At 44.1% G+C, this 26,448-nt stretch overlaps 1 protein-coding gene across 1 annotated transcript in view; it reads left to right on the top strand.

Moving 5' to 3' along the window:
- The window catches only part of BCO1 (beta-carotene oxygenase 1), a 234,403-nt gene that overhangs the window by 16,686 nt on the left and 191,269 nt on the right, over window positions 1–26,448 (top strand). The window contains exons 2-4 of the mRNA XM_086945084.1: window positions 5,213–5,341; window positions 7,015–7,144; window positions 14,422–14,569. Of these exons, the coding sequence (XP_086801210.1) occupies window positions 5,213–5,341; window positions 7,015–7,144; window positions 14,422–14,569 (407 nt within the window). The remainder of the gene's footprint in view (window positions 1–5,212; window positions 5,342–7,014; window positions 7,145–14,421; window positions 14,570–26,448) is intronic.

The following is a 26,448-nucleotide window of genomic DNA, read 5'->3' as shown; positions in this document are numbered from 1 at the left end:
GTATACTGTGAATCAAGTTTTTGGGATGACAGCTCGACGCATGTAGTATGCTGTTGCCTGCTGTAGGCTTACGATACAGCTTACTAATGAGTCGTCCATTGTTAACTGACACCAAAACATCCAGAAATTCAATTGATTGCTTATCAATAGTACTGGTAAACTGTAGGTTACATTCATTTTGATTCAATTCCTTGACAAATTGCAGAGCTGCATCTTTGCTGCCCTTCCACAGACAAAACACATCGTCTATATACCTGGCCCAGAGGACCACGTTCTGGGTAAATATATATATATATATTGCGAACCTCGCCCTAGGCAGTGCGCAGTGAGGTACTCCAATGAATTTGCTCAACAAAGCACGGAATGCACCTGTTTGCATGTGAATTCTATATTTTGTTTGGGAATGGTTCACATGCCCATAGAATCGGGACGGTGCCTCCGTGGGTGAACTGGACTAGATTTTTTTAAAGATAGCGGTGGGCTAAGAGGCACGTTCCTCCTGTACTTGTGTCCCGAGGAATAACATAGCCATCTGCTACTTGGTGATTTGTGTAGTTTAACCTCTCCAGGCCAGGGGAAGCACTAATTAGGATGGTTCCATGTGAGCTGAGACGACCAACTGATACACGTTTGGGTGCATGAACTGATGTAATAAATGGTTAAACCAGAGAGACAACTGGTCCCCTACAGAGTACTTTACTCTCACCTATGACCTCTCCCTGCCACCACTCGGGCACATCCTGACTCCCTTGCATTGAATGAATTGGGAGTCATTCTTCTGCTTGCCCATGAATGCCTCTCTCCCACCCGGGGTGCGTGGAGGGCACTTTGAGGCGCACATCAGCACTAATCTCCCTCTGATGGCGCCTCTCTTCAGATGAAAATGAGGCAGAACTCGTGTTCCTTCTACCCACGCTAGTGGAGAGGCTGCCTGTGCGGTGTCAGCATGGTGAGGGTGTTAATGAGCGGTGTTAATGAGCAGGAGAATTAATGCACTCGGTATTGTGTGTGCTAATATTTACCATCAATGGAGCCACAACAAGCCGAGCAGCCGTGTGATCGTGGCTTCTGCATGGAAAGTGAAGCCTGCACTGAGGCGTGGTAGAGCAAAGGCGGCTTTTGCTTTGACAGCAGAGCTGCCAGGCTGGCAAGTGTTTACACAGTGGCACTTTGTGATTTAATGTTCGTAAAACCCAAAGATCAGCAGTGAAAGGAAGAGGATTCAAGCTCCATTGGGAAAAGATAACAAGGCCAACAAGTGTGCAGCTGACCAGCAACCAAAGTGTGGGGCTCGCGTTGGTGACCATAATCGTCTGCCTTGAGTTTGGAACCTTTACTTTGGATCACCATCATTGCATTCCATGGGTTCACTGTTGTTTATAGTTTGATCTGCGCGGCTGTCTAACCTCTTTACTGGGAGGTTAATGGTCCCGGTTGGCTGTTATGTACGCTCGAAAAAACAGAACTTCAAAGGCAAGTCTTATCTCCGAAAGGAATGAAAATACAGCACCAACAAAAAGAAAACAAGCGCGCGCTCCTGACACTGAAAGTGAAAAAAAAAACAAGTTTAACGAGGATAGGAGGAGGCAGCAGGGGGAGGGGAGAGAGGAGGGGACCTGCGCCTGTTTCCCTTGCTGGAACGAGCAGGAACCATCTGTTAATTACAAACACAAGGTTTCAAAGATCGCTCCTGCAAGGGTATCGCCAAACGTGCACACATTGCCATTGAAAGCAATGCAAAGCCTGCACGTTTTTGGCAGAAAATGAATCGATTACTAAAGGTCTTCCCCAAACAGCGCATGCGCGCTGTGTAGGCGAGACCTAAAAAGGGAAAGAATCAAATGTACTGTAGTGATTTTTATGACACTAGATTATTGCAAAGACATCAATATAACTGGCCCCTATATGTAATTTGTTTGTAGCTAGAGTTAGTTTACCTTCGATAAACTCCCATGCTGGGAAGATAAACTGACTCTTATGATACTTGGACTAATCAAATTACAGTGTCAGGTTTTAAGATAACAAGTTGCAGATATGCAAGTTTGTGTTGTCATTTTAAGATTTAGTATTAAACAATCTCATTTTAAATCGTAAAATCAAATGGATCCCCAAGAATCTTTAGATGCTGGAGGAAAAGTTATGTAAAATAAATGAAATGATCGGGAATTGTTTTGACGTGTAGAGACATTATGCAATTTTTTTTTAATAAATATATTTTCCCTTGACTTGAAATGCGCAATCACTGCATAGCGTGGAGCTCGAATCCTTAGCCACTTAGGTGTTTTAAAAAAAATATAAAGGTCTCACAATGCATTGTTTACCCAAGTGCACTTTGGATTGTGTTTATATAACACGCTCTGCATTGCAGTGCACCGAGGCCCTTTATGTCCACCCTGACAGTGCTTCGAAGAGTCTGTTTTTAGCTTCTCTGTTGGGGGGCAGGCTTTAGGCCCCAAGAGCCTCAAGGGAGTGAGTGTGAGGGGATTAATGCTGTCAGCCCTCCCCAGCTGCTTTGATTTACACTCAGCACCAACAGGCGCGTGCAAACCACTCCTTGCTATTTGGCCCTTCCGACTGAAAGGTCATGCCTTCATTAGGCCCTTTAATCCTTTAGTCTATCACTGTCAGGAGGTACCGGGTGACATTACTCGCAAGCAGCCACGCACATCTTCACTCTCGAGTTTTGGGGGTCAATTGAATCCCTCGGAGGGCTGGCTCGCGGGCAGGGCACAGCTTTTGGGCTTTTCCTTTGGGATGAAACCGCTGAGAAATTCCTCAAAGTCGTATGCTCAAACCAGGCATGGAAACTTATACCCCTATACAATCAGAAGAAGCCACTCATCACCCCTCAACTTAGAGACAAATGAAGATATGACGTATCACAGCGACATCATCCATACATGTCAATCGTTCCGAGTCTGCCGGAAAACGACCGATTTCAAGGCGGGTCTCCCGCCTCCTTTCCTGCATGCAGAAACCCGATTCAGAGTTGTGTAAAACTAACCAGAAGTCACGCAAGCTCCAGTCACGAAAGCTCCAGTCTCTCCCTCCAAGAATTACCTCTCACATCAAAGCTTAACACTTTGTCTTAGTTCTTAGAGCATGTGACAGGCCTCAACATTTTTTTGTTTGTGCTGTTATTAAACTGCCAAAAATAAATGATTGTCTGTCACCATACATAGCAATAGGCCCGATTCAGGCAGATTGCATCAATACAAGTCATGGGGAAAATACATTATCCTGGCTATTTTTTTAAATCTCCTACTTGCCTGCTCGAAAATGTTGACATGTATGCGAATCACCCCTTCTGTCTTGGGCTAACTGAACTGTGCAGAAACATTAACCCTTTCAGCCGGTGCAGTTTTGCAAATACAGGGCTTTAACCTTTGCAGATTATCACGTTTTCTTCTCTTCTTTGTACCTTGGTAGCAGTGCTGGAATTGGACAAAATGCACTCCAGGAACCCTTAAATTGGGGGCCAAGGTGTATCGAAGAAAAGGGGGGTGAAGTCACGAGGAGTGGAGATTAAAAAGCAGAATCTGACTGTCAATGTACACATTTTTTTTTTTAAATCAGCCTCAATGAAATTGGCAACAAGGACACATGGGACAGCAGATCCGTTATAGTTAATACTTAATTGGTCACAAAGAGGCTGCATTTGAAAATATCTTACAGGGTTAAGACACCTACTGTAGAACTCCTTGTGTGACCAGCCATTTTCTAGGGCAGTACAATAATGGTGAGATAACTCTGGTGGTTAATGCAGTTCAGAGAGAGTTCTGTGTTTTGTCCAATCATAGTTTTATTCATTAAGTAACATTGGGGGTTAATGTAACTGCTGTAAAGCACATTGTGTAACATGCAGATCACAGAATTGTACCCTATGTAGATAGGTAGGTGGCTTCTGGTTTTGACACAGAGATCATTTTCTTACATCCAGTCAATAGATTGCAATCCTTCTAATAATCATGAAGACCTATTTACCAGCAATGAGGAGCTGCATGCAAATGGCAAGTCATGGGTTTCGATCTGTTTTGTTTTTTTCCTCAATCTGTTTTATTCTGATTGTAAAGAAGGACTGTCCTGGAAATTAATAGAGTCCTATTAGTACAGACAACCCTAATCACTGTGTTACATTTTATATCCTGGCTTTGTGTTTCTCCCAACCGTTCGCTCTTAACGTTTGGGGATATATTACTCTAGAGGTGCATTTTCCTTGATTGTGCCGGGTGCACCTTCTAAAAGGTGCACCCGGAGCAAACAATGAAAAGGCGCCACACCGGGTGCACCTTTTAAAAGGTGCACCCGTAGCAAACAATGAAAATGTGCAGTATTACCATGAATGCGCTGCCCTCAGGGCAGCTGTGAAGTCGCTGTCTCTCTCTGTACCCATGTCTTTAACCCTTTCCGTGCTGATGACGGAACCGCTCCGTCATCAGCCACGGTGGTGCTGTGCTGATGACGGAGCGGTTCCGTCATGGCCCGCCCATTGCGCCTGCGCTGGGCATTCCATTGATCGGGCGGGGCCATGACGGACCCGCTCTGTCATGAGCACAGCTCAACCGCGGCTGGTGATGGAGCGGTCTGTCACCAGCATGTGCGCGCCGCGCGGCCCCCCTCCCCCTTAGTGCTGCGGCGGAATAGCCGCTGCAGCGAAGGTGTTAATACAGCATGGGCACAGAGTAAAAGGGATTCCCTCATTTGCACGGGGCACACCCCAATGCAAATGAGGGAACGCCCCCTGATGATAGCGCTGTTGCTTTATGTGAGCCAGCACTATTGGTATTACAGAAGGGGCCACATAAACATCTGCAGCCCCATTTTTATTACCAAAGTGCCCCAGGGGTGCGCAAAGCGGGTGCAAACGCCTGTTGCGCCCCCAGGGCACTTTCATAATATGGCCCATAATGTCTGCAGGTATGGACGATATGCAAATCCTATACCAGATCCAGCCCAAATATAACACAGAAACTGTGACCTGGGAATATGCCTCTACTTTCCAGCACTACTTGTTAGGCATATTTGTAATATTACCGAACGTTCGAGACCTACAAATAACAACTTTGAAATTATGCTTATTTATTTTATTTCCTTAGGTTTTTGAAATCGTTAGGTAAACAGGACAGGCATGTAGGCATGTGCACAGACGTATGCTAAAAAATATGCACTCCCTTTGATACATTTGTGTTACAAAAAATTTGTCATTTTGTAGGTAATTTGCCACCCTGGCTGAAAGGAACCCTCCTCAGAAATGGCCCGGGCAAGCACTTCGTGGGGGAGACCTCCTATAATCATTGGTTCGATGGTTTGGCCCTGCTGCACAGTTTTACAATAAAAGATGGTATGTTGTTTGAATTGAGATCAGTTGATATGCGAAATATATGGAATCGCTCAACAAACTCGTTAGTGTCGCCTAGAATGAGAAAAGTATGTGGTTTATTCTGTTGGCTAACATCACATCAAGGTATTTAAAAAAGAAGAGGAATTCATTAGAAGATTAAAACTGGGGTGCAAAACTCAGAAGTGATCGATGCCTAGCATTTACATTTTGTATTTCTGTATTGGAAATCTACTAGATAAGTGCAGGTGATGGCAATTGGTAAAATCTTAAAATCAATGGAGATAGCTTTTTTCTTCAATAGGAATTGTGTAACTCTGCAGTAAGTTGTATTATATCAGTCTCGAGAAATCTGTGTTTGCAACTCCTGAATGGGGAACATCAATGATTTGTCCAGCTTAGTAATACTCATAAATAACTGTTAGTGAAGCCACCAAGCTTTCTGACAGGGCTGCAGAGCAAAAATCAGGCCATGTCTGTTTCATGCCATGATATGTTAAGCTGTGCTATGCTAGGACCTTCTAAGCTATTGGCATTTGTATAGGGCAGAATCGGCAACTGCATGGCATTGCAGTACTTTTGGTATTCCAGGGGTGACTTTCCCAATGGTGTTGATGGGTGAGACCGGAAGCCTGTACTGAATCACTTCCTGGTCCTCTAGGCTAATATGGATGCCCATTGTTTGGCAGCGGTGTACATGTGTAAAACGATGAAATGTTTGAGAAACTCTGAATTAGAGAGTTCACTTAATCAGAACTGGGGTGCATAGTTTTGCCACAGGGAAATATCAGTTTTGTGATAGATCTAAATCAAGGTAGCTAGTGGTAGCTCTCCAGCTACCAGTGAGTAGATATCCTGTGTACCTCCCAGTTTACGAAATTAGAAGCTTTTGCTTGGTTTAAATAATATGCATACCGAAATTGTGCGCGTGTATTTGAGGCGAACATGTGTGCATTTTCAGAACTCATAGATACAGGTTGATGACAAATGGCTTCATTTCCTAAATACATTTAAAGGTGAAATTTCAATGATAAATGATGAGGCATTATAAAATTCTTATGCCTAATATTATTACGTTGGTGCCTTGTGCACTGTAGGTATGATTGTTAAATATTGCCCATGTAGAGGCTTTCCAAATGGACAAAGGCTTTTTAGATTACTGCTGGCAACCCTGCCTGGTGCACTGAGGTGATCACTGCTGGTAATTTTGCATTTGGCGGCCACTACTGTAATTGTGTCTAATGTGGCACTAGCACAACCCTAATAATGTTGGTCGCTCAGGATGATTTTCATTGAATACAAGTCGCTCTGATTACAAAAAAGGTTGGAGACCGATGATCTATGTGTTTAAATTAAGTGGTGTGTTTGCAAACTAAAGGGTCTATTTAGACCTGAGCTGATGTAGGACATTTGCCAAACAGTGGTGGGGGTCCCGTCCACCCTCTTTAGATTGTGTACTTTAAATAGGGCTGGCAGGGCATCCACCTCTTTTTTGTGGAAGTTCATATATCAAACTCTAAAGCAGACCATACTTATTTGTCATCGAATGATGCATTTAAATGAAGTGCAGATTTCAAATACTGCTTACAGGCAGTACACTGGCTCCGGAGGGCTCAGCAGCACATATTTACTCATGCTGATTTACTCATGTGAATAAATGTTTTCTTGTTTGGCAGGTGAAGTTCACTATAGGAGTAAATACCTTCGCAGTGACACATACAAGTGCAATATGGAGGCAGACCGGATAGTGATTTCAGAGTTTGGCACCATGGCGTACCCAGATCCTTGTAAAAATATATTCTCCAAGTAAGTTGCGTGTTACGTTTATCTTTTTAAATATTTACTCTTGTTCTGTACAAGCTGCTGAGTAGAGGAAGGCCAGTAGGAAAATAAAAGTACTGCTCATTTTCCAAGCACATACTTGAAGAATAGTCATTCTTTTTTATGGAAACCATAATAACATGTTTAACCTTCACATTATCAAATTCTTCTAGGCTGGAGAAATGCTCTCAAATTAACAGTATAGCACGCTACATCTCAACCCCAAATTGGACATAGATTAATGATTAGTCAAAAGGTGGACCTGATGAAATGTCAGCAAATCTGCTTTTCCGACATTTTTAGGATTTCGCCTTCCATTGTTCTGTTGTTACCATCTATGGGAAATCTTGTACCTTCTCATTCAGTAGCGGTCATTTTTTGAGGGGGGCGGAGCTAATCTGACTGACTGTCAAATGGTCAGTCAAAGGCTGGCAGATAGGAAGATCCAACTGGCTGTTGGTCAGCTAGCATGTTCTTTGGACAACCGCATGCCCATCTTTGATGGGAGAATCACAAAGGCAGCTTGAATTCCTCCTCTACCACTTTATGGGGTGGCACATTGCGCCCACTGCTGCACCTGTCGCCTAAACCCATTACAAGAGCTCGACTAAAGCACCATAAATAATAACTGTGGAGATTGACGTCCTTTTTTAATGAAAACACCAAACAATCAAGAAATTCAGCAAAAGGTTGCATTTTCTCACCATAATAACTAGAGAGTTTCTAGACTTGCAAATCTAAGTATTACTAAGAAAGGAATTATGCTATTGAAGGATGTAGGGTCAAGAACATCGTCCTGCATGCAATCCGTACAACCAGAAATCTATGGCACTCCACAGTTTTTGCTCCCAATGAGAAAATCGAGGTATAGCACAACCTGCCTGGAATTGAATGTTTGAAAGGCAGAAGCTGCCCACTATGTTTACAGCTCCTTTCGCACATGTAGCGCCATATAATAGTATCTCTTAAGGGTGCATTCTTAACCTATTAAGTCCAATGTGTTTATACATCTATGTCCACAATGTAGCGGGCTCAAAACACGAGTCTACAAACATTTTGCAATGAATAAGGAACTGGTTTACCTGTGAAAAAAACATTCTTTATTCACACATCCAATTCTCTATATCTTACATGCATTTTAGAAAGAAAGCAATCCTAGTTTGTATGTTTTTTATTGCATTATTTCTAAAAAAAATGTTTTTGTCTGAACAATACAGTACAAGACATTCCTATACCACTTTTACTGCCACAACCATTAAAGTCCCTTACTACTACCACACTGACAAACACCATTAAAACTACAAACCATTATAAGCCCCACCACTACCATCATAAAATCATCTGGGCAGGCCAGTGTTTGCATTCTTTCTTAAATACAATCCAGACTTAAAGGCTTTGCTACTGCTTGTTTTGTACCATGTTCTGTTCATTTGTATCTAGGTCACAATGTTAAAAGAAATTCCTTCATTCACACACTTGTGTGTGAGTATTATATATTTACTCGAAAAAAAATCCAGTTAATTATATGATGATTGACACAATAATGGATACGGTAGGTTCTCATTCTATATGTGTTGTAATTGAAAGATATGGTATGATGTCATCCTATTTATTGTTATAAATTTTGTAAATATTGTGAGGTCATAAGCACATCATTTTGAGTGTGAGTTTGCATGGCAGGTGTGCCAGCACAGGGAGGGCCCGAACCAACAAATTCAAATATGGACTCCCAAATTCTATGACAAAATGTACTTTTCATATTTTTTTACCTGGTGGGCTGGTTGGCCCCCACAGACCCTCAGGATTCAAGGGGACTTAATCCTCAAACTTAAAACATGCCACGGGGCTTGTTTGCACACTTGTCACTTGCCACTGTGCAAACCCGCCCCGTGGCGCAATTTAAGTTGGGGGATTAAGTCCACTTGAATCCTGAGGGTCCCCGGTGTCCAACTAGCCCACCAGGTACCTCCAGTAAGTGCCACAGAGTTTTTTAGATTTTTATTATTTGGGTGTGGTTGTGAATGAAGGAGGAGAACCAGTCTAAGACCACCTCATCTAGGCCTGCCCTTTCTTGAAGCACCTTAATGAGGAGTTTGTGGTTGACCACGTTGAAAGCTGCCGATAGGTCTAGGAGAATGAGAAGGCAGCATTTGTCCGCATCAAGTGATTTGTGGATATCATCAATGACTTTGAGGATCGCGGTTTCCGTGCTGCAGCCTTTTCTGAAGCCCGATTGGTGGACATCGAGGAGGTTGAAGCTATCCAGGTGCTGAGTTAGTTGAAGGAGAACATATCTTTCGAAGGTTTTGGATAGAAGAGGTAAATTAGAAACTGGTCTGAAATTATTCAGATCTTTTGTGTCTAGGCCTGTTTTTTTTTAGCAGTGGCTTGACTTGACCGACTTTAAGGCAGTCTGGGACAACTCCGGATCTCAGGGAGCTGTTTATGATCTTGCACCAGAGCGGGGCAAGGGAGAGTTTACGCTTTTTGGTCAGTTGAGGAGGAAGAGGATCTAGAGCGTGGGAGGAGGTCTTGGATTTGGAGATCAGTTTGACTATCTCAGCTCCCTGGGTTTTGTAGGGGGCTTGGATGTGTTGTCCTTGGTCCCAGGCGATATGCTCTTGATGAGGGGAGTGATGTTGATGTCCAGTGAGAGCTCAATCTTGTTGGTCTTGTCCTCAAAGAAGTTTGCAAAGTTATCACAGAGCTCTTTGGAAGCCTGCACTGAGGAGATAGCTGGCTTGGAGGTTTGTGGTCTAATGATGATAAAGAGCTCCCTAGGCCTGTTTTTTGCGTTGTCAAGCGCGGTGCAGAAAAATGAAGTTTTTTCCTTCTGGATGTGTTTTTTATACTTCCATCGAGCTGCTTTGAGTTGCTCGTGGAGGATGTCGGAGGGGGTGCTTCTCTTCAGAGTCTCTTTGTGGCTCTTAGTTGTCTCTTTTTCGGTGTTGTCAGTGTTAAACCATGATCTCAATGGAGTTTTCCTGGGTTTTTTTAATTTCAGGTGGGCTAATTGATCAAGAATGGACGTCATATTTGAGATGTAGTGCGAGGTGAGTTCCAATGCGGAGAGGTGATCAGATGCGCTGGGGAGGAGCGAGCCTATCCTTTCCTCTAGGTTGGCGAGGGGAATCTGCATTAGATTTCTAGACCATTTTGAGGGGGTCTTGTGAGGGGGCTGGAGTAAAGTCTTTTGGTTGAATATGATGTTGTGGTCAGACCAGTCCACGGGGAGGACGTGGTCGATCGTAACTGCTTCCTGTTGTGCGATAATGGCATCTAAGGTTGCTCCTTTATTGTGGGTTTCTACTGAGCAGAATTGGGTCAGATTGTTGTCCTTAAGAAGATTTTTTAGGGTTAGAATTAGTGAATTGTTGACCTCATTCCAATGTAGGTTGAGGTCACCGAGAATTAGGTTGTTTGAGTCACCGAGTGAGCAGTGCGCAATCAGATCAGACAAGTGTTCCCCGAATGCGGAGGTGTTGCCTTGGGGTGATATAGTAGATGGCAAAGTATTGCTCTATTGTCGTTTGTCTTATGTGGGCGGTAAGACATTCAATGGTGCTGTAATTGAAGGTGTCCATTTCTACAATGGTAATGTTGTTGTTATGTATGATTCCTATGCCTCCACCTCTTTGATCTTTTCTGTCCTTCTTGATGATAGTGAAGCCTAGGGGCCCCAACATATCTAGGCTTGGTGTGGAGAACTCTTTTAGCCAAGTCTCGGTGATGAACACGATGTCTATGTCATGTGAGAGGTTGGTTTCTGCTAATTCAGTTGCATGTTTCGAGGCTGATCTACAGTTTATGAGCATTCAGTTGGTAGTGGACTCCTCTTTGGTGTGTTTCTTTACAAGTGGCGCCCTGGGTATGGTAGTGAGGAGGGCCGGGGGTCTTGGTGAATTCAGAGCATGGTGATCCCTTCCGAAACCGGTGATCACTTGGATCTTGGATATAGGGTAGGCTGTGGGGGGAGAGTTGTAGGTTAAAGATAGCTCCGCTGTGTTCGGTACTCTGTATTGGTTTCTCTGGGTCTCTGTGTTAGGGTCTCAGAGGTGGTTGTGTGTATATATATATAGCTCCTGTTTCAAAAGAAACGCCTCACTCGCGGGACACCCTCAGAAGTGCATTTATTAGAATAATTGCACTTCTGATGGTGTCCCGCGAGTGAGGCGTTTCTTTTGAAACAGGAGCTTTGATTTTAAGTATGGGTCACCGCCATACTAGCCGCACCCGACCCCAAGAGTGCGCAGATTGCCCTGGCGGTGACCTTTGGGAGTGTGATATATATATATATATATATATATATATATATATATATATATATATATATATATATATATGTGCAAAAAAGAAGCAGAGAACTCTGGGTAGTTCTCAAGTTTCGGTGGAAAGCAGCTCCTGTATAGAGCGCCCCCAACACCAGCGACACTCTAGACTTGCTCATCTCAAATGTCTGATTTACTACCAAAGTGTTTATGCATAGGATTAGCACAGTGCCATCCACTGAGACATAGAAAGGAACAAAGTATTTTGCCATTTCTACAGCAAAGTCTTTAAGCATTGAACTAGCAGTGCTGTCCATGCCGAAATGTAATATGACAACCACCATTTACCACACCAGGCACAGTATTACAACTTTGAATTGGTAAAATGCCAACCAAGCCAACCTGAAATGAGTAAAAGCAACCCCTGACACAGTGCTTCGCTCTTCTTATAGCTCTTCAGAGAGGTATAACTTTGTCCAGACACAAGGCAGTACCCAGTATAAGTCAAAACAATACCCTTTCAGGCATAGAATGACACATAACTTATGAGGCACTCTATGCCTGTGCTAGTCCTATGCTATCAGAGGGAATTCAAACAGTATAAAGTTAGCAATGCATTAATAATTGTGAGGGGTGAATGAGTTAGTACTGGCTTAGGCTATTCTCTTGGTAAGGTATCGAGTAATTCTAATGAATGCAAATTCTGACACTTTGACCTCTCAGGGAAAACGATGGATGATGCTCTTGTGACACCTCCCTGAACTCCCGTCTACCCCCAAAAGATCATACTAGACCTCTGTGGGATTAAGGCAGGAGCAATGCAAGTAATTGAAACCAGAGAAAGAGAGACTGCACTCCACTCATTCTGATCACAGTCATGTTGATCTTAACTGGCGCATCTTCCTCAGGACCAAACACAAACCCGCCTCTCAAAGAAAGTGAAAAGCCCACCCTCAAGTCACAGCAGTGATCAAAAAGCAGAGGTTTGACGCAACAAATTGCCAAATATGGTGTGCAACGTGAGGATAGTCCTAACCTTCCCAAGACAAAAAACGCTGTTTCGATTTTCTAAGCACCCAGCTTTCAGAGGTGCTTCATTTTTTATCAGGAAAACTGTAGGATGTTTAGGGCATTCATCGGTGCAATCCCATCACAGGTGCACCTCCTTCTTGGTATGCTGCAGGAGCATGAGGATCTCGAGACTTCACAACAAGGCCTGGTGGTGCAGGTCTATCCCTGGATGGCAGCTGGATCCTTCCAGTTTCTTCTTCCCAGCTCCCCTTAATCCTCCTTTTCTAGTCAACCATGAGCCCTTCATCAGTAGAGAGAAGCAGTATTGGAGAGCAAAGAAAAATCCTCTGGCGTTGCTGGAAATGCTGCCTAGTTCCTCTCAGGTCACAGTACCACTCACAGGCACACCGGTTCATCTCCAAAGCTCGTCAGCAGTATTAGAGATCTACTGGTGAAGGGCTCAACCCAGAAACACATGTCTAGAGCTATACAGCAATGTCTGCACCAACTTTGGTGAAAAACTCTGGCTAATTTTGAAGTAAGCATGAACTGTGTACTGCATTTACCAGGATGCAAAGAGGTGAACTGTGCTCAGATGTGAGAAAGTGTCCTCCCAACCCTGATTCTGTTTAAAAGGCTCCCTTGAGCCAGCAAGCTGATGACCTTTGGAGATGCACCTGTGTGCCTGGGAGGGTTTGGGTTAGAAGGCCGATTACCATGTATTCCTTTGCCATGAAAATTCATGGTAAAGGAATGCGTGGTAAAATAAATTGTGGTTGAGTTGCAGTCGACTAGAGACCGCGTTGTTCAGGTAGTCATTGTTGAGGAACTCGTTGATCCAACATACAACCAACTATAGATGGGAGGCAGTAATTTACCAGGATGTTTTTCACCAAGGGGTTCTGAATGACATCAAATAGCCCACAAGAGCAAAGCTTGAGTTGTCTATGATGTCTCTCAGAAACCTAAGGGGGAAAACATCGCTGTCATTCACTTTTTACTCATCCCTGATTTTATGTTATGTATGGCCACCAAAATCATCTGCCTCTGCTTTCAACTGCTACGCAGGGAAAGAGGAGTAATGGTGTAGCCCTACATAAAATGGCCTCTACTCCCTGACCCAAATGTGAAAAAAATATACCATACCTGCCATTCTTAGCCAACCCTCACCAGTGCTTAATTTGAGCCGGTGGCTGCCGCTGCTCGGCAGCAGGACTAAATTGTCAATACCTGTACTTTGACAGTCTGCCACATGGCGGTCCTGTCTGTCTAGGTTCGAGATAAGCACTGCAGTTTTTTATTAATTTATTATGCATTAAAAATAACTAATACCTGCTAATTGAGTCATTCTTATAGCTTAGGGGGCAAGGAATAGTCTAAACTGTCAAACTTGCAGGAGTGTGACGCTTAGTAGCTGTGTTGGTAATGTCATTGTCAGTGCCGGTAGGGGCAATGGGTGTGGCAAGATGCAGTGACCTCCTCACGAGGTCCCTGGCACTTATTGTTTTTACAAATTAAGCACTGCTGCACTCCCTTCCCTGTTTCCCCCCCCCCTCCCCCTGCAGCTGTGCTTTCTTCTTTCAGTCAAAACAGACATGCAGAACTGCGCTGACATTCTCTCAGCCAGAGACGATTGGAAGGCCTTCATGACATAGCAACAGCTCGTAACGAGTTTTGTTATCAACCATTTACTACATCATAGCAATGATTTACCAGATTTAGAATGTGGTGTAAACAATAGAGGCTTTCTTTAGAAACCATGCTTAACAAAGTAATTGGAGACATGTTTTTATACACGGATTACAGACTCGTATGTAATATAGTGACATACATACCACACAGAGCGACTGAGGTCTCTCCAGTCTCTGTATATTCATTTAATCATCTTTGCTATTGCAGGACAGTATTCTAGAGACGTCTGAGCCCCTATAAATAGCTTAGAGCAAAGCATTAACTAACACTTTGCCATCTGTTTCTTTGTAGGGCAGCCACGTATTTGTCACATGCCATCCCTGATTTCACTGATAACTGCTTGATTAATATCATAAGATGCGGTGAAGATTTCTACGCTACCACAGAGACAAACTACATACGGAAGATTGACCCGCAAACTCTGGAGACGCTGGAGAAGGTACAACACTTCTTTTCTATTCACCGTTAGGAACCTGTCCTTGCTTTTGCCTTGATTTCATGTTTGTTTGCAGCATTTCATATGATTACTTACTGTATTTGGACATTTATTTGCGTAACTGATAAAGGGCTGATGATATATTTGAGATGAATTACAAGTTATGTAGAGAAAAATTGTCACACAAAACAAAGACATCTTTTACTGTCGGCAAGGTTGTCACAAGGAGAGTATGATTCAATATCCATTGCATTACTGTGAAAAAAAGTGGATTATTGGTTGGTGATGCAAAACCTTACTAAGCAATAATATCACTAGTCTTAATCAGGTCCACTTAGGGCTCTTTAAATCAAACCGTAGCTCAGTCCTGGGTAGCTCTGACACAGAGCAGCCAGGCTAAACTCAAAGAAAAACAAGTGTAAAACATTTACCAGGTCTAGAACAGTCAATAAGTAAAAAACACAACACAATAAAATACCACTCCATTTTATAAAACTAGAATATATTGTTATGTTTTATTAGACACCAAAATGACAAAAATTAGACGACAAGAACTAGAGTTATGACTTTTCCAAGCTTTTCAGGCTGTCTGGTATCACAACTGCTGCAGGCAACCAGAAGTGGCACCTCGAAATTTGGTGCAAGAAAGAGGTGGCATTCTAAAGCCATGCTTGTATTAAACGTTAACTTAAATCAAACTTCAACATTTACGGGCCGATTAGGATTGCGGTGACTCCACATCATCCGGGGAGGGGGAAGCCACCACCGGCCCAGAGGATGCAGATTCACCGCTGCGGTGATTGCAAGGACTCCCCCCGCCAGATTGGGATGGCAGGGGGGTCATCTGCGGACGTGAAGACCGTCCGCCGCTTTTCCACCGCGGTCCTGTGGCGGAAAAGCTCTAATATGGTGGCGGTGTCTATCAGACACTGCCAGCCATATTAGTATTCATGCGGAAACATGCTTTTCCATGGCGGGTTTTCTGCCGTGGAAAAGCATGTGGTCTTTTGTGTTTGGGGGCCCGTTGCGGGCCCCTTGGTGTCAGGGGGTGGGGGGTGCACATGGGGGGTACCTATGGTACCCCCCAGCATTTACATGCACAAAGCGGCAGGCACCGCGCGGTGCCTGCCACTTTGTGCATGTAAATGTTAAACATGCATTTTTAACCTTGCGGCAGGTGCTGCTTCAAGCAGCACCCGCAACAAGGTTAAAGATACAGGATGTGACCGCCAGGGTGGCGGTCACATCCTAATTTGCATGGAGGGACCGCCGCTGCCCATGCGGACGGTCCCTCTACCTCGGGGGTAGCGGACGGACGCAGGTCCGTCCGCCATCCTAATGACCCCCTAAGTCGGGTTTAATGTAACAATTATTTTGATACATTGGACTACTAGTAGTAGTATGACTTTATTTGCATGATTAATTAAAACCTTTGCAATTTCGTTTGCATTATAATTATTAGAAAAAGAAAAAAGAAAAGATGCTCAAACTTTACATACAGTTTCCCTCTATGCATATGTTAAAATTGCGACATTCATCCAGTAGAATCAAAAAACAGGGAAGCGTTTGTATTTTTTTCCAGCTTATTTGTATAAAGGGACATTTCCCTTTCCCCAGATATACCAATATGAAGCTTTTGATGTCTTATTGCCAGACCCCATTTATTGGAATGCTGTTATGACTTTAAAAACAATAAACCATTGGAAGAAAAAGCTGTTCAATTTTCCTTGACTTTTTTCCATTTCTCCGTTTGTTTTATAAAATCTTTGTTGATTTTCCAGCTTTTCCTCCTCCCAGGGTCTTTGAATGGTGGTTCAGAATGCGTTTAGCTAAAAATGATAAATGTTCATCCACTAAGTATTGTTGTAGTGTCCTGATTTTTTTCCTATTTGGTAGTCAGTAACCCCTTGTGCCGATTGCTATTTGCTCTCTGCTCCTTCGTTCTGGCCAGTATTTGAGAAAGTCTCCTTTCTGCTATACCGAAGAACTTTGTGAGGTGGTAGTTTAGTTGGATGACAGTAGAGTTGAAGAATAGCTTTACTGCCTGCCTGCAAGTCTTAGTGCACTTTTGTTTGAAAGTAGGAAGAAGTAGAGTACGTCTGATGTCCAGTAGACTTGGGCAAATGCAGATAACGTGCACAAGAACTTCACTTCCCATTCTGCAGAGGCAGATGGTATGCTCTCCCGATTTCCTTTTTCAGGGAGGTAAGTGCGGGAGGATCGGTACAATGCCCAGGCGTAGTCTTAAGAATTTTTCTTTCGTCTTAATTTTAAATGACGAAAAAAAACTACACTTAAATATGATTGTGGTTTGAGAACTTTATAATCATAAAGCACAGACTAGCCATGTCTACTAGGTTTGTTGGTCCTAAATGGAAATAGGCACTTAGCACATGGGCTAATGAAACTCCATGTTAGCCAAAGTGGCCACCAGCTTTGCTACAGTGAAAATGAGAATTTCGAGTTTTAATTGTCAGGACATGTAAAGTTTACACTTGACATGTCCCTCTTCTTAATATCTGGTACTAGGCCTTATGGGCTATTAAGCCCTGCTTTAAGGGTGACTTACACATATTTAAATGGAAGATCTGGGCATAGCAAAAGGGTTATTTTGGCATGTCAAGTTAGCAGTTTACAAGACTTAGCTGGAATGGCACACCTAGAGCCCTGATTTCACTCTGTCACTACTCTGGTGGCACAATAAAGGCTGCAGTCCTCAGGTGTCTTAAACTTTCTACCATATACTAGGGACTTACAGGTAAATTAATATGTCAACTGGGGATTAGCCAATGGCACAAACATTTTGATGGGTCAGAGCATATGAACTGGGGCCTGGTCAGCGTGGCCCAGTGCACTTCAGAGTCAAAAACTAGCAGCATCAGCCAAAAAAGTAGAAGGTGTTCATGCAAAAAGATCCCTTTCTTTACAATTACGATATAGTATTTGGGGTTAGGTATCTGCATAGCTGAAGAAATAAAGTCTTCCTTTCCTCATGGTCACAATGTTGTTGTGTTATGCTTGATGTGTTCTAAAAAAGGCCTAAACACAGTGATATGTTGTGTTGGAATGCTCCACATCATTATCTGATGGGTCCTTAAAATATTGTGATTTTTCAGACTCTCTTTAGAATGTTAGGACATCACCTGACATGTTACTCAAATTACTCCAGGTGTACCATCCTCCTAGAGTTGCTGACCATTCTGTAAATCTCCCTTTTCTTCAAGAAGTCAGTCCACTTGCTACAACATACAGCATGTTTTCGATACAGATCAACGTGTTGTGGGCCTATTTTTAGGGAGTGGATAACTTTCCAGTTTTCTGATGTAATGCCAAATGCGAAATTGGAGGTCTTTTCTCTGGTGGAGATCCCTGCCTACACCATGTACAACAGCATTTGGCTGATTTATGCCTTTAACATATCTGTACGGTTGCTCGTAGTAACTTTAGGGTGATATTTTGAATTTTACCTGTCCTCACTCCTTGGTGTAGGGAGGTGGGGACACTTATTCCTACTAATAGATGTAAATCTCCACCAGTAGTTGCTTAATTTAATTGATTTATGGGTATTCCTGGAGTGACTCTATGAGTGTGGAAAATTCCACTCGTAGATTCCCCTTTATGAATTAGGCCCAGAATCTTTTTAACAACTTAAGGGCAAGGTGATTGCTTGATGGGGGCACTTTTTTTTGTGAGCAGGGACTCTAGGTCCCAGAAGTCCACGGGGCCACGCCAGCTGACTTCCATCAGCCCCTCCCACGACCGGCTGCTGCATAACTCCTCGCTTCGCACCAGGAGCTTGCTGGGGGCACTTTGTCTGTGAGTAGGGACTCCAGGTCCCAGGAGTCCACGGGGCCACGCCAGCTGACTTCCATCAGCCCCGCCCACCACCGGCTGCTACATAACTCCTCGCGCCACCCGCTACGCGGAACGTGCGCAGGCGCGCGCCGAGCCATGCCCGGGCCAAGGATGGGCCCGTCTACGCCCGTCATCGCTCGGAGAAGGGCGAGCTGGGCCCACTCTCTTTCGCCTGCTGCAGAACCAGGTACTTAATTTTAACTGTTCATATCCCCTGGTAATGGCTAAAAGGAGCGGTTTAAAAGAAATAGGAGGTGTGGGTGTAGGGGCAACCCATGACTCTTTCTTGACCAGGGCTACAAACATTCTTGCTCAAGAAATTGAAATTACAGAGAAACGGCTCTCAATGGAACTTGGAGTTCTCCCTGGTAGACTTTCTCTTCCTTTAGTTTCGGTTTCTTCTCCAAACCTTACTAATGAGTCTCTGGGCATCATTCGAGTTTTCACCGAAAATGAACCTATTTCTCCCAATCAATGTCCCCCTACTGAGTTAGAACATAACTGTAGTTCTTCACCATCTGATGTACAAGCATCTCCAGAGAAACCTCTACCTTCACCTAAGCCAAGGCGCACCAGAGGCAAGAATGTTACTGTGGCCCCAAAGTCCAAACAAGTGAAATCTGTGTGTCCTGCTAAAACAAAGGGCCCAATAAATGAAACGGCTTCTAAGGCCCCTAAGTTATGTCAGCCAACTTTAACATTTGCTTCTTCCCCACTCCCAGTTCCTCCAGTTATTGACCACGCTTCAGTCTGGGATGATCTGCTGCTAAAAATGGATTCCATTATGCTGCCAATCATAGACAAATTATCATCTATTGAATCTAGACTGAATGAACTTGAGTCACAGCTTTGTCTTACTCCTGTCCAGGGTTTTAACTCGGCACAGTTTGCAAATCCTGTTCCGCTACAGCCAGTCCAACCAGCTATGAGTGTGGAAATTACACAATCTTTGTAGTCTGTGTCCACTCCATCAACCTGTACGATTTCTAAACCAGTACCACCTTCCCCTACAGCCATGCCAGCTCCTTTGCTACATACCTCTAGTCCTCCTGTAAGGGAGGTTATGAACAATGCAACAGCACCATGCTTATCGGGCCATGGAGGGCGTAAAAAGCCGGAAATAATTAGACCTTTAATGTCTATTGCATTCAATACCCCAGCCCGACCAAGTTTTCATCTTCTGCCTGCTGCTGCTCCTCTGGCCTTGGTCCTAGGCTAATGTTCCTCGACTTCGACCAGATCAGATGGAATCCACGACAGATCTTATGGATACATGCCTGCACTGGATTCCCTCCAATATAAGTGCTACGGAAAGGACCTGTCCATTTCTGGCAAATGAACTAATCATGGCAAGGAGGGTGGAATGGGTGGGCAGCCAGGAAAAACGTTTTAAAGGGGATTGTGTTATTGTTAATTTTTCAAATACCAAGATTCTACCAATACTGTTAGCAAATGTTTACCCCCTCAACATAGGAGCTATGAGATAGTTCCCCTAACTCTAGACTATTTTTATAATTCATATTCTCTGAGGAAGAATAGATTGAATATGGATAAGTCTGTTAATGTGCCATCTAATGAAGAGACCAGGATGCATCCCTTGGGCAATGGCTCGGTGCTAACTGAGAATAGATTTGAAGCTCTATCGACACTGGAGGAATGTGATTGACTGACTAGCACATCTGCTTATCCAACTTTGAAGACAGATGATTTAATCTCTATGGAGACCACTGCCCCCACTTCACACAGGACAATAGAATGCATTATAAATATTCTCCCCTCATCAGCTACTTTCCCTTTACCAATGGCAGAAGCAGGCACACTTTTGGCAAATAAACTGGGGTTAACCCAGTCCTCCAGAAACCGGCCTCCCAATAATCCTAGCGATTGCTTTATCAGGGGCCCAAATTTAAAGGTACTATCCTGGAATGTGGCAGGCATTAAAAATAAGTTACAGAACCCAGATTGGGTAAAGTTTATATCCCAATTTGATCTTTGCCTGTTCCAGGAAACCTGGGCAATAGATGATATTGTGAGCCAGGGCTATGCCACGTACAATGTACCCCCACATAGAAGCAAAAGGGGAAGACCCTCAGGGGGTTTGTCTCTGTGGTTGCAACCCACCTGGATTGCCAGATGGAGGAAGTGATCACTTTATCAGATGATATTCAGGGTGTCAAGCTAACCTTTCTTTCTAATCATAAAATTGTGGTTATTAACTTGTATTCACGCCCTGTAAGTGTCTTGAAGGAATCTTCTGTAATCGATGATCTGTCCGCAATTTTACAATCCTTATCTAAGGATGTAAGGTAGGTGATAGGGGGCGATTTTAACTGTCAATTTGAGCCCCTTGTTAACCCTTTAGATACAGTTCCTAGTGACGAGGAGAGATTTTTGCTAATTCCTGATCCACAGATTAAGCAGGTAAAGGCGCGGTCCCCATTGGTGATGCAGATAAACAAGGCCATGCTAATGCACTCTTTTAGGGCATGTAATGGCCGCACCAAGTCCGACCAACCAGGGAGGTTCACCTTTAATAGATCCGTACAGTTTTCTCTTCTGAACTATATTTTGGTGGAAACCAGTGCCTGGCTGTGTGGGTAGTTGATTTTATGGTTCTCTCGAGACACAATAGTGATCATAATGCTTTAGTCCTGGAACTCCGGATCCTGACACTCAAATATCAGCAAGGAGTCTCTCTAATGCTTGTACCAATCTAGTTTTGGCCAATAGCAAAAGAAGGATAAGGTGGGAATCGGTCAGGTTAGCACCGGAAAAACTGGCATCTTTATACATTTTATCTACCCCTTTTCTTGAGAAACTTATGGAAGAGACAAACCGACTTCCTACCACCTGGGATACGAACGTGGTTGAAATAACCCATGCCGAGCTAACGGTGGACCTTAAATAATGTTTTAATTCTTCCTCTAAGCCCCTTGCAAATAGGACCTACAAGCTCTCTGAGGGGCATATTATCAAGGACCGGTGTTAAAATTATCACCGTTTTATCAGCAGGAAACTGCTGATAAAACGGTGATAATGGGCTTGATAATACGCCCTTGTTAATTCCCATAGAAGCCCATGTTCCGGTGTTAACATGGGCTTCTATGGGAATTAACAAGGGCGTATTATCAAGCCCATTATCGCAGTTTTATCGGCAGTTTCCTGGCGATAAAACAGCGATAATTTTAACATCGGTCTTTGATATTATGCCCCTTGGTTTGACAAATCCTGCCGAACGGCCAAGGGTGCTCTTATTGAGGCAATCCGGAGCGAGACCAGACCACAAATAAGAATAAAAAGGCAACTGTATAATGCTACGTTTAATCAAGCTAAACATCTTTGGGAGTGTGCTAGATGGGAACATATTAGAGTAGCCCTACACAATAGGGACATGAAGGGCTTCTGGTACCTAGGGGGTCATTAGGATGACGGGCGGACTTAGTCCGCCCGCCATCCTATCGGGACTAGGGACCGCCTGCCATAAGGGCGGGGGTCCCGTGGGTGGAATTAGGATGCGGCCGCCACAGTGGCAGCCGCATCCTGCATTCATAACATTGTGGCGGACGATGCTCTCTGCACCGCCACAATGCCATAAATGCATGTATGCATTTGCATACACAATGCGGCAGGCACCGCACGGTGCCTACCGCATTGTATATGCAAATGCAGGGGGGTACCACCCCGTGTACACCCCCCACCCCTCCTTCACTTTGGGGGCCCGCAGGGGGCCCCCAAAGTGAAGAGCGCATGCGATGCCGCCACGGAAAGGCACCTGCCCAGGCCCATTGTAATATGGCTGGCGGTGTCTAATAGACACCGCCACCATATTATTCCTTTTCCACCCCGGTCGCCTTGCGACCGGGGCAGAAAAGTGGCGGACGGTCTTGCCGTCCGCCGAGGTCCTCCCCGCCATACTAATATGGCGGGGGGAAAACGAGCTTGGATGTCGGCGGATTGCCCCTGCCAGGCTGGCGGTGGCTACCGCCAGCCTGGCTGGGGCAATCCGCCCGACATCATAATGGGGCCCCTAGTTTCCAACCATAATTCTGTCGAACGGTCTCCGGTGGAGCCGAATATTTCTGCCTCAGCCTGGGAAGTGCATTTCAAATCCCTTTATGCTAGTGAACTGTTATCATCACCTATGGAAATTAAACAATATTCTGCATCTTTGCCACTTCTAGAGGCAAATACTCTAGCAGAGGTTCAAGGTGCAATCAAGTCACTCCCCCTTGGTAAAGCCCCAGGATTGGATAAGATCCCTGGGGATCTTTTCAGGGAAGAACCAACGATCTGGAGCCCCTACCTTTGGATAGTATTTAACGCTATAGTGCGGGGGTTGAAAATCCCAGATACATGGCTTGGTGCTGAAATATTCCCGATATATAAAAAAGGCTCTCCCACCCTGCCACAAACTATAGGCCAATCAGCCTGATAGACGTCACTCAGAAGTTGTTTTCGAGAATTTTGCTTGATCGTCTACATATGTGGATGGAAGATCGTGACATACTGAGTGACTGCCAGTCTGGTTTTAGGGAAAATGTATCGACCATCGACCAAATTCTTAGGCTCCAACTACTTTATTGAAATACAGTATCAATAGAGGGTGGCAGCCTCTATTTGATATTTGTCGACTTAAAATCAGCCTTTGACATGGTACCCAGGGCCAAGTTGTGGGCAGTCCTTGATGAACTTGGAATTCCGCCAGACCTATTAAATATGATTATCCGCCTACATACTGGGAATTTTGCCCAGGTCAGATTTGGGAAATCAGGGGAATTGACATCACGCTTTCCGGTGGACAGGGGGGTAAGGCAGGGCTGTGTTCTTGCTCCCACCCTCTTTTGCCTTTAATTCAATGCCCTGGTTTCCCAATTAAGCTGTGTCAAGCACAGTGACGCTCCGAAACTAGCTCGAAGGAGGTTGCCCGCATTGTTGTTTGCGGATGACACCTTGTTGCTATCTAAGTCCCCAATGGGGATTCAGTTAATTTTAGATAGCTTTGCCCTATTTTGCGTAAACAGGGGCCTGGAAATAAACGCAAGTAAGACAAAAGTTTATGGTGTTTATCCCAGTAAAATCATCTCGCCCCAACCCTACGCTCAATGGCACTCCGTTAGAAAAGGTTTCACTTTTTGACTATCTTGGGGTTACTCTCTCTGAGTCTTTTTCCTGGGGACCCCAAATGGGAAAGGCGGTTTTAAGGTTGGATCAGTTGTCTGGTGGTGTCATGAGAGTTGCAAAGTCCCTAAGTACTGTGGTCCCTGGCCCTGCTACAGAGATATATAAAGTGCAGGTGAGAAGTGCTGCACTATATGGGGCAGAGCTCTGGGGGCACTGTTCAACGAAGGACTTGATCTTAGCTGGGAACAAGTATATGAGATCTCTGATGAATCTTCCACTAAGCACCCCCCTTGTTCCTCTGCGTCTTGACCTGGGCATAAGACCTATTTCTGAAGAAACGGGACTGCGCCCATTGACTTTTTGGCGAAGAATCTGGTTGACCCCTGAGCTAGCCTCATACAGGTCTGAGCTTTCCTCGATCCTGGAGCTAACTGGGATAGTGTAATTTCCTTGGCTTGTATATATTAAAGATCTCTGTGCCAAAATTGGTCATTCTGACCTCTGGTTTAGTCCAGAGGCTTACTGCACGCAGATTTCCCATCTTGATCTGGTGAAATCCTATAGATTGTACAGGCTTAGGGTTTTGCAGGAAAATAGCACTTTTGGCCAACTTACAATAGATTCTTTAAGCTTTAAAGATCAATACGTGTTTGAACCCTATATGGATGAAATCCAACCCGCACTGGCGAGGAAGCTTTATATTCAATTCAGGCTGGGCACTCTTCCTTTATTTGATTTTACAAAGAACTGGGCAAACCCCACTGTAAATATATGCCCAGCTTGTAATGGTCCCACAGAGACAGTGATACATGTATTATTTTTCTGTCCTGGGTATAGATTATTAAGAAAATACTGCGCTCATCCCATTTTGTAAATATAGGGGGTTCTCTCAATGCACTGCTTCTTATCGAATTTTAAGATCTGATACCAAAACTATTGTGGTCTTTGCTGTTTCCCGCTTTCTTCTTTCAATGTGGATAAGGCATCAAAAGTTGCTGAAAACAATACTGTAATTGTGCAATTCGTTTTTATATATCTCTTTTTTAACGTAATGGGCTGCTTTTAGTTGATGTAGTCTGTAAATATTTTTTTTTAATCTTTCATGGATTGTTACTTTTAAAGTATTTTTATCATTGTGATGTGTTCTTATGTGACTTTTATGGTCTTTTACGGCCGAAATAAAGTTTATAAATGGAAATGGATTGCTTGATGGCTCTTTTCGACATTGAAATATGGCGTATGTCATTTAAAAATGTCCCACTCACAATTTTGCATTTTGTAGTAGATTTGCAGCCCAGTTGCCTTATTTATATATGTTCTTCACTAAGGGAAACAAATGAATTTCCTCTAAGGAGCTTTGTGACAGTACTATACAAGCCCAGAGTTCACTGCTCTACTGAAGTCATTGTCAGATGATTTGTGTGACCTCCTGTCTCCCTGCGTCATCCTGTTAAAAAGGTAAACAAATGGGGGACCAGCACTCTGGGGAAAGACATTTTTGGACTGATCATGCTGGTTTATCGACTTTGAGGATGCACTGAGGTTGCTAATCAGACCTCAGAGCCTGTGTTCTTACCCATGGCAAAGTGTATGTCAAATTGGCTGTCTCCAATTGCAAGGACTGACTTACCTATAAGTCCCTAGTATATAGTGCCCAGGGCATGTAAGGAAGAGTGTCCACACAGAGCTGCGGAATGGGTTGTACCACCCTGAGTGTGACAATGTACAAAATAGCTCCCAGCTTGCCACCGCAGACTGGAAGGGCAATGGTAACAATGCTAAATCGACTTTGCCATTTAAACTAATGGCAACGCCCCACTTCCCTTAACAATATAAGTATGTCTCCACTAAGGAAGGCCTATACAGCCCTAAGCAGGGAACTGTATATTATGAAGTAGGATATGTATTTTGTATATGTCCTAAAAGCAACACTTCTAAATTGTTGTTTTGCTGTGGAAAGGCTAGTAGCCCCATTGGCTAACAATGTTACCGGCTAACATCTCAGCCTGAATAACGTCTGAAAGGGATAGTTAGCTAGTTACTGTAAGGTGTGAAATTCATCAAGGCATTCAACTCGACCTGAAGCCCAGGACAAATTTAATGTCACTATTAAAGTAATGCAAGTTTCTTTAAGTTGCCACTCTGGGACCCAGTTGTCCAGTAGCCTCACCCAGGCACTGGCCAACAGACAGCATCCTGCCTGCCTGGGGAGTCGTGTGAACGATTCCCAGGCTTAGGAACAATAGCAACCTGGATCAGGGCAAGGTGTTACCTCCCCTTCCCAGGAAGCCACTCAGGGTCTAGCCCAAAAGGCGAGCTTCAAAGGCAAAGCCGCCTTTGGTGGCCAGATGGCATTTACGCTCCTGAATGACTGCTCTTTGTTCAGTCAGACAGACTAGAGACAGGGACAGAGAGGGAAATCCAGTGCCCAAACTAGTTTTCTTGTGGGTGTGTAACCCTCTGGTAGCCACAACTCTAAGGTGGGCTACCAACCTTCTGACATCCAAGGAAAGGTCCAGAGATCTTGAGAGGTGACAGAATAGTGCACTGTGATATGGGTAAATGCAATACATAGCTGGAAAATCATCACCAAGAAGGAGGTGTCCTGGTAGCCCATTGGCTAGTGACCATATCATGACCCCATGGTACTTTCTGGAAATAAATATGGCACCTTCCACCGCAGATCATGTCGGAACTGGAACAAGGACTGAAGAAAGACTGCCCTGCTGCCTCCTTAATCGCACAAAGAGAGGGTCCACCGTCAGCTGGACTGACCCTGCTGCACCATGGGCTAGCGAACAGAGGACTGTGCCTGTGGCTCCTGGCTCGAGGAAATATTGTGCCCCAGACCAAAGGAGTGACTCAAAGTAACCCACAACTGACCCTCTGGAACTTACAAAAGGGTC

Source organism: Lissotriton vulgaris, chromosome 12, assembly GCF_964263255.1.
Source record: "Lissotriton vulgaris chromosome 12, aLisVul1.2, whole genome shotgun sequence".
NCBI classification, from domain to species: domain Eukaryota; kingdom Metazoa; phylum Chordata; class Amphibia; order Caudata; family Salamandridae; genus Lissotriton; species Lissotriton vulgaris.
Note: the sequence above shows the minus strand (reverse complement) of the source record. Positions and strands in the feature narration are given on the sequence as shown.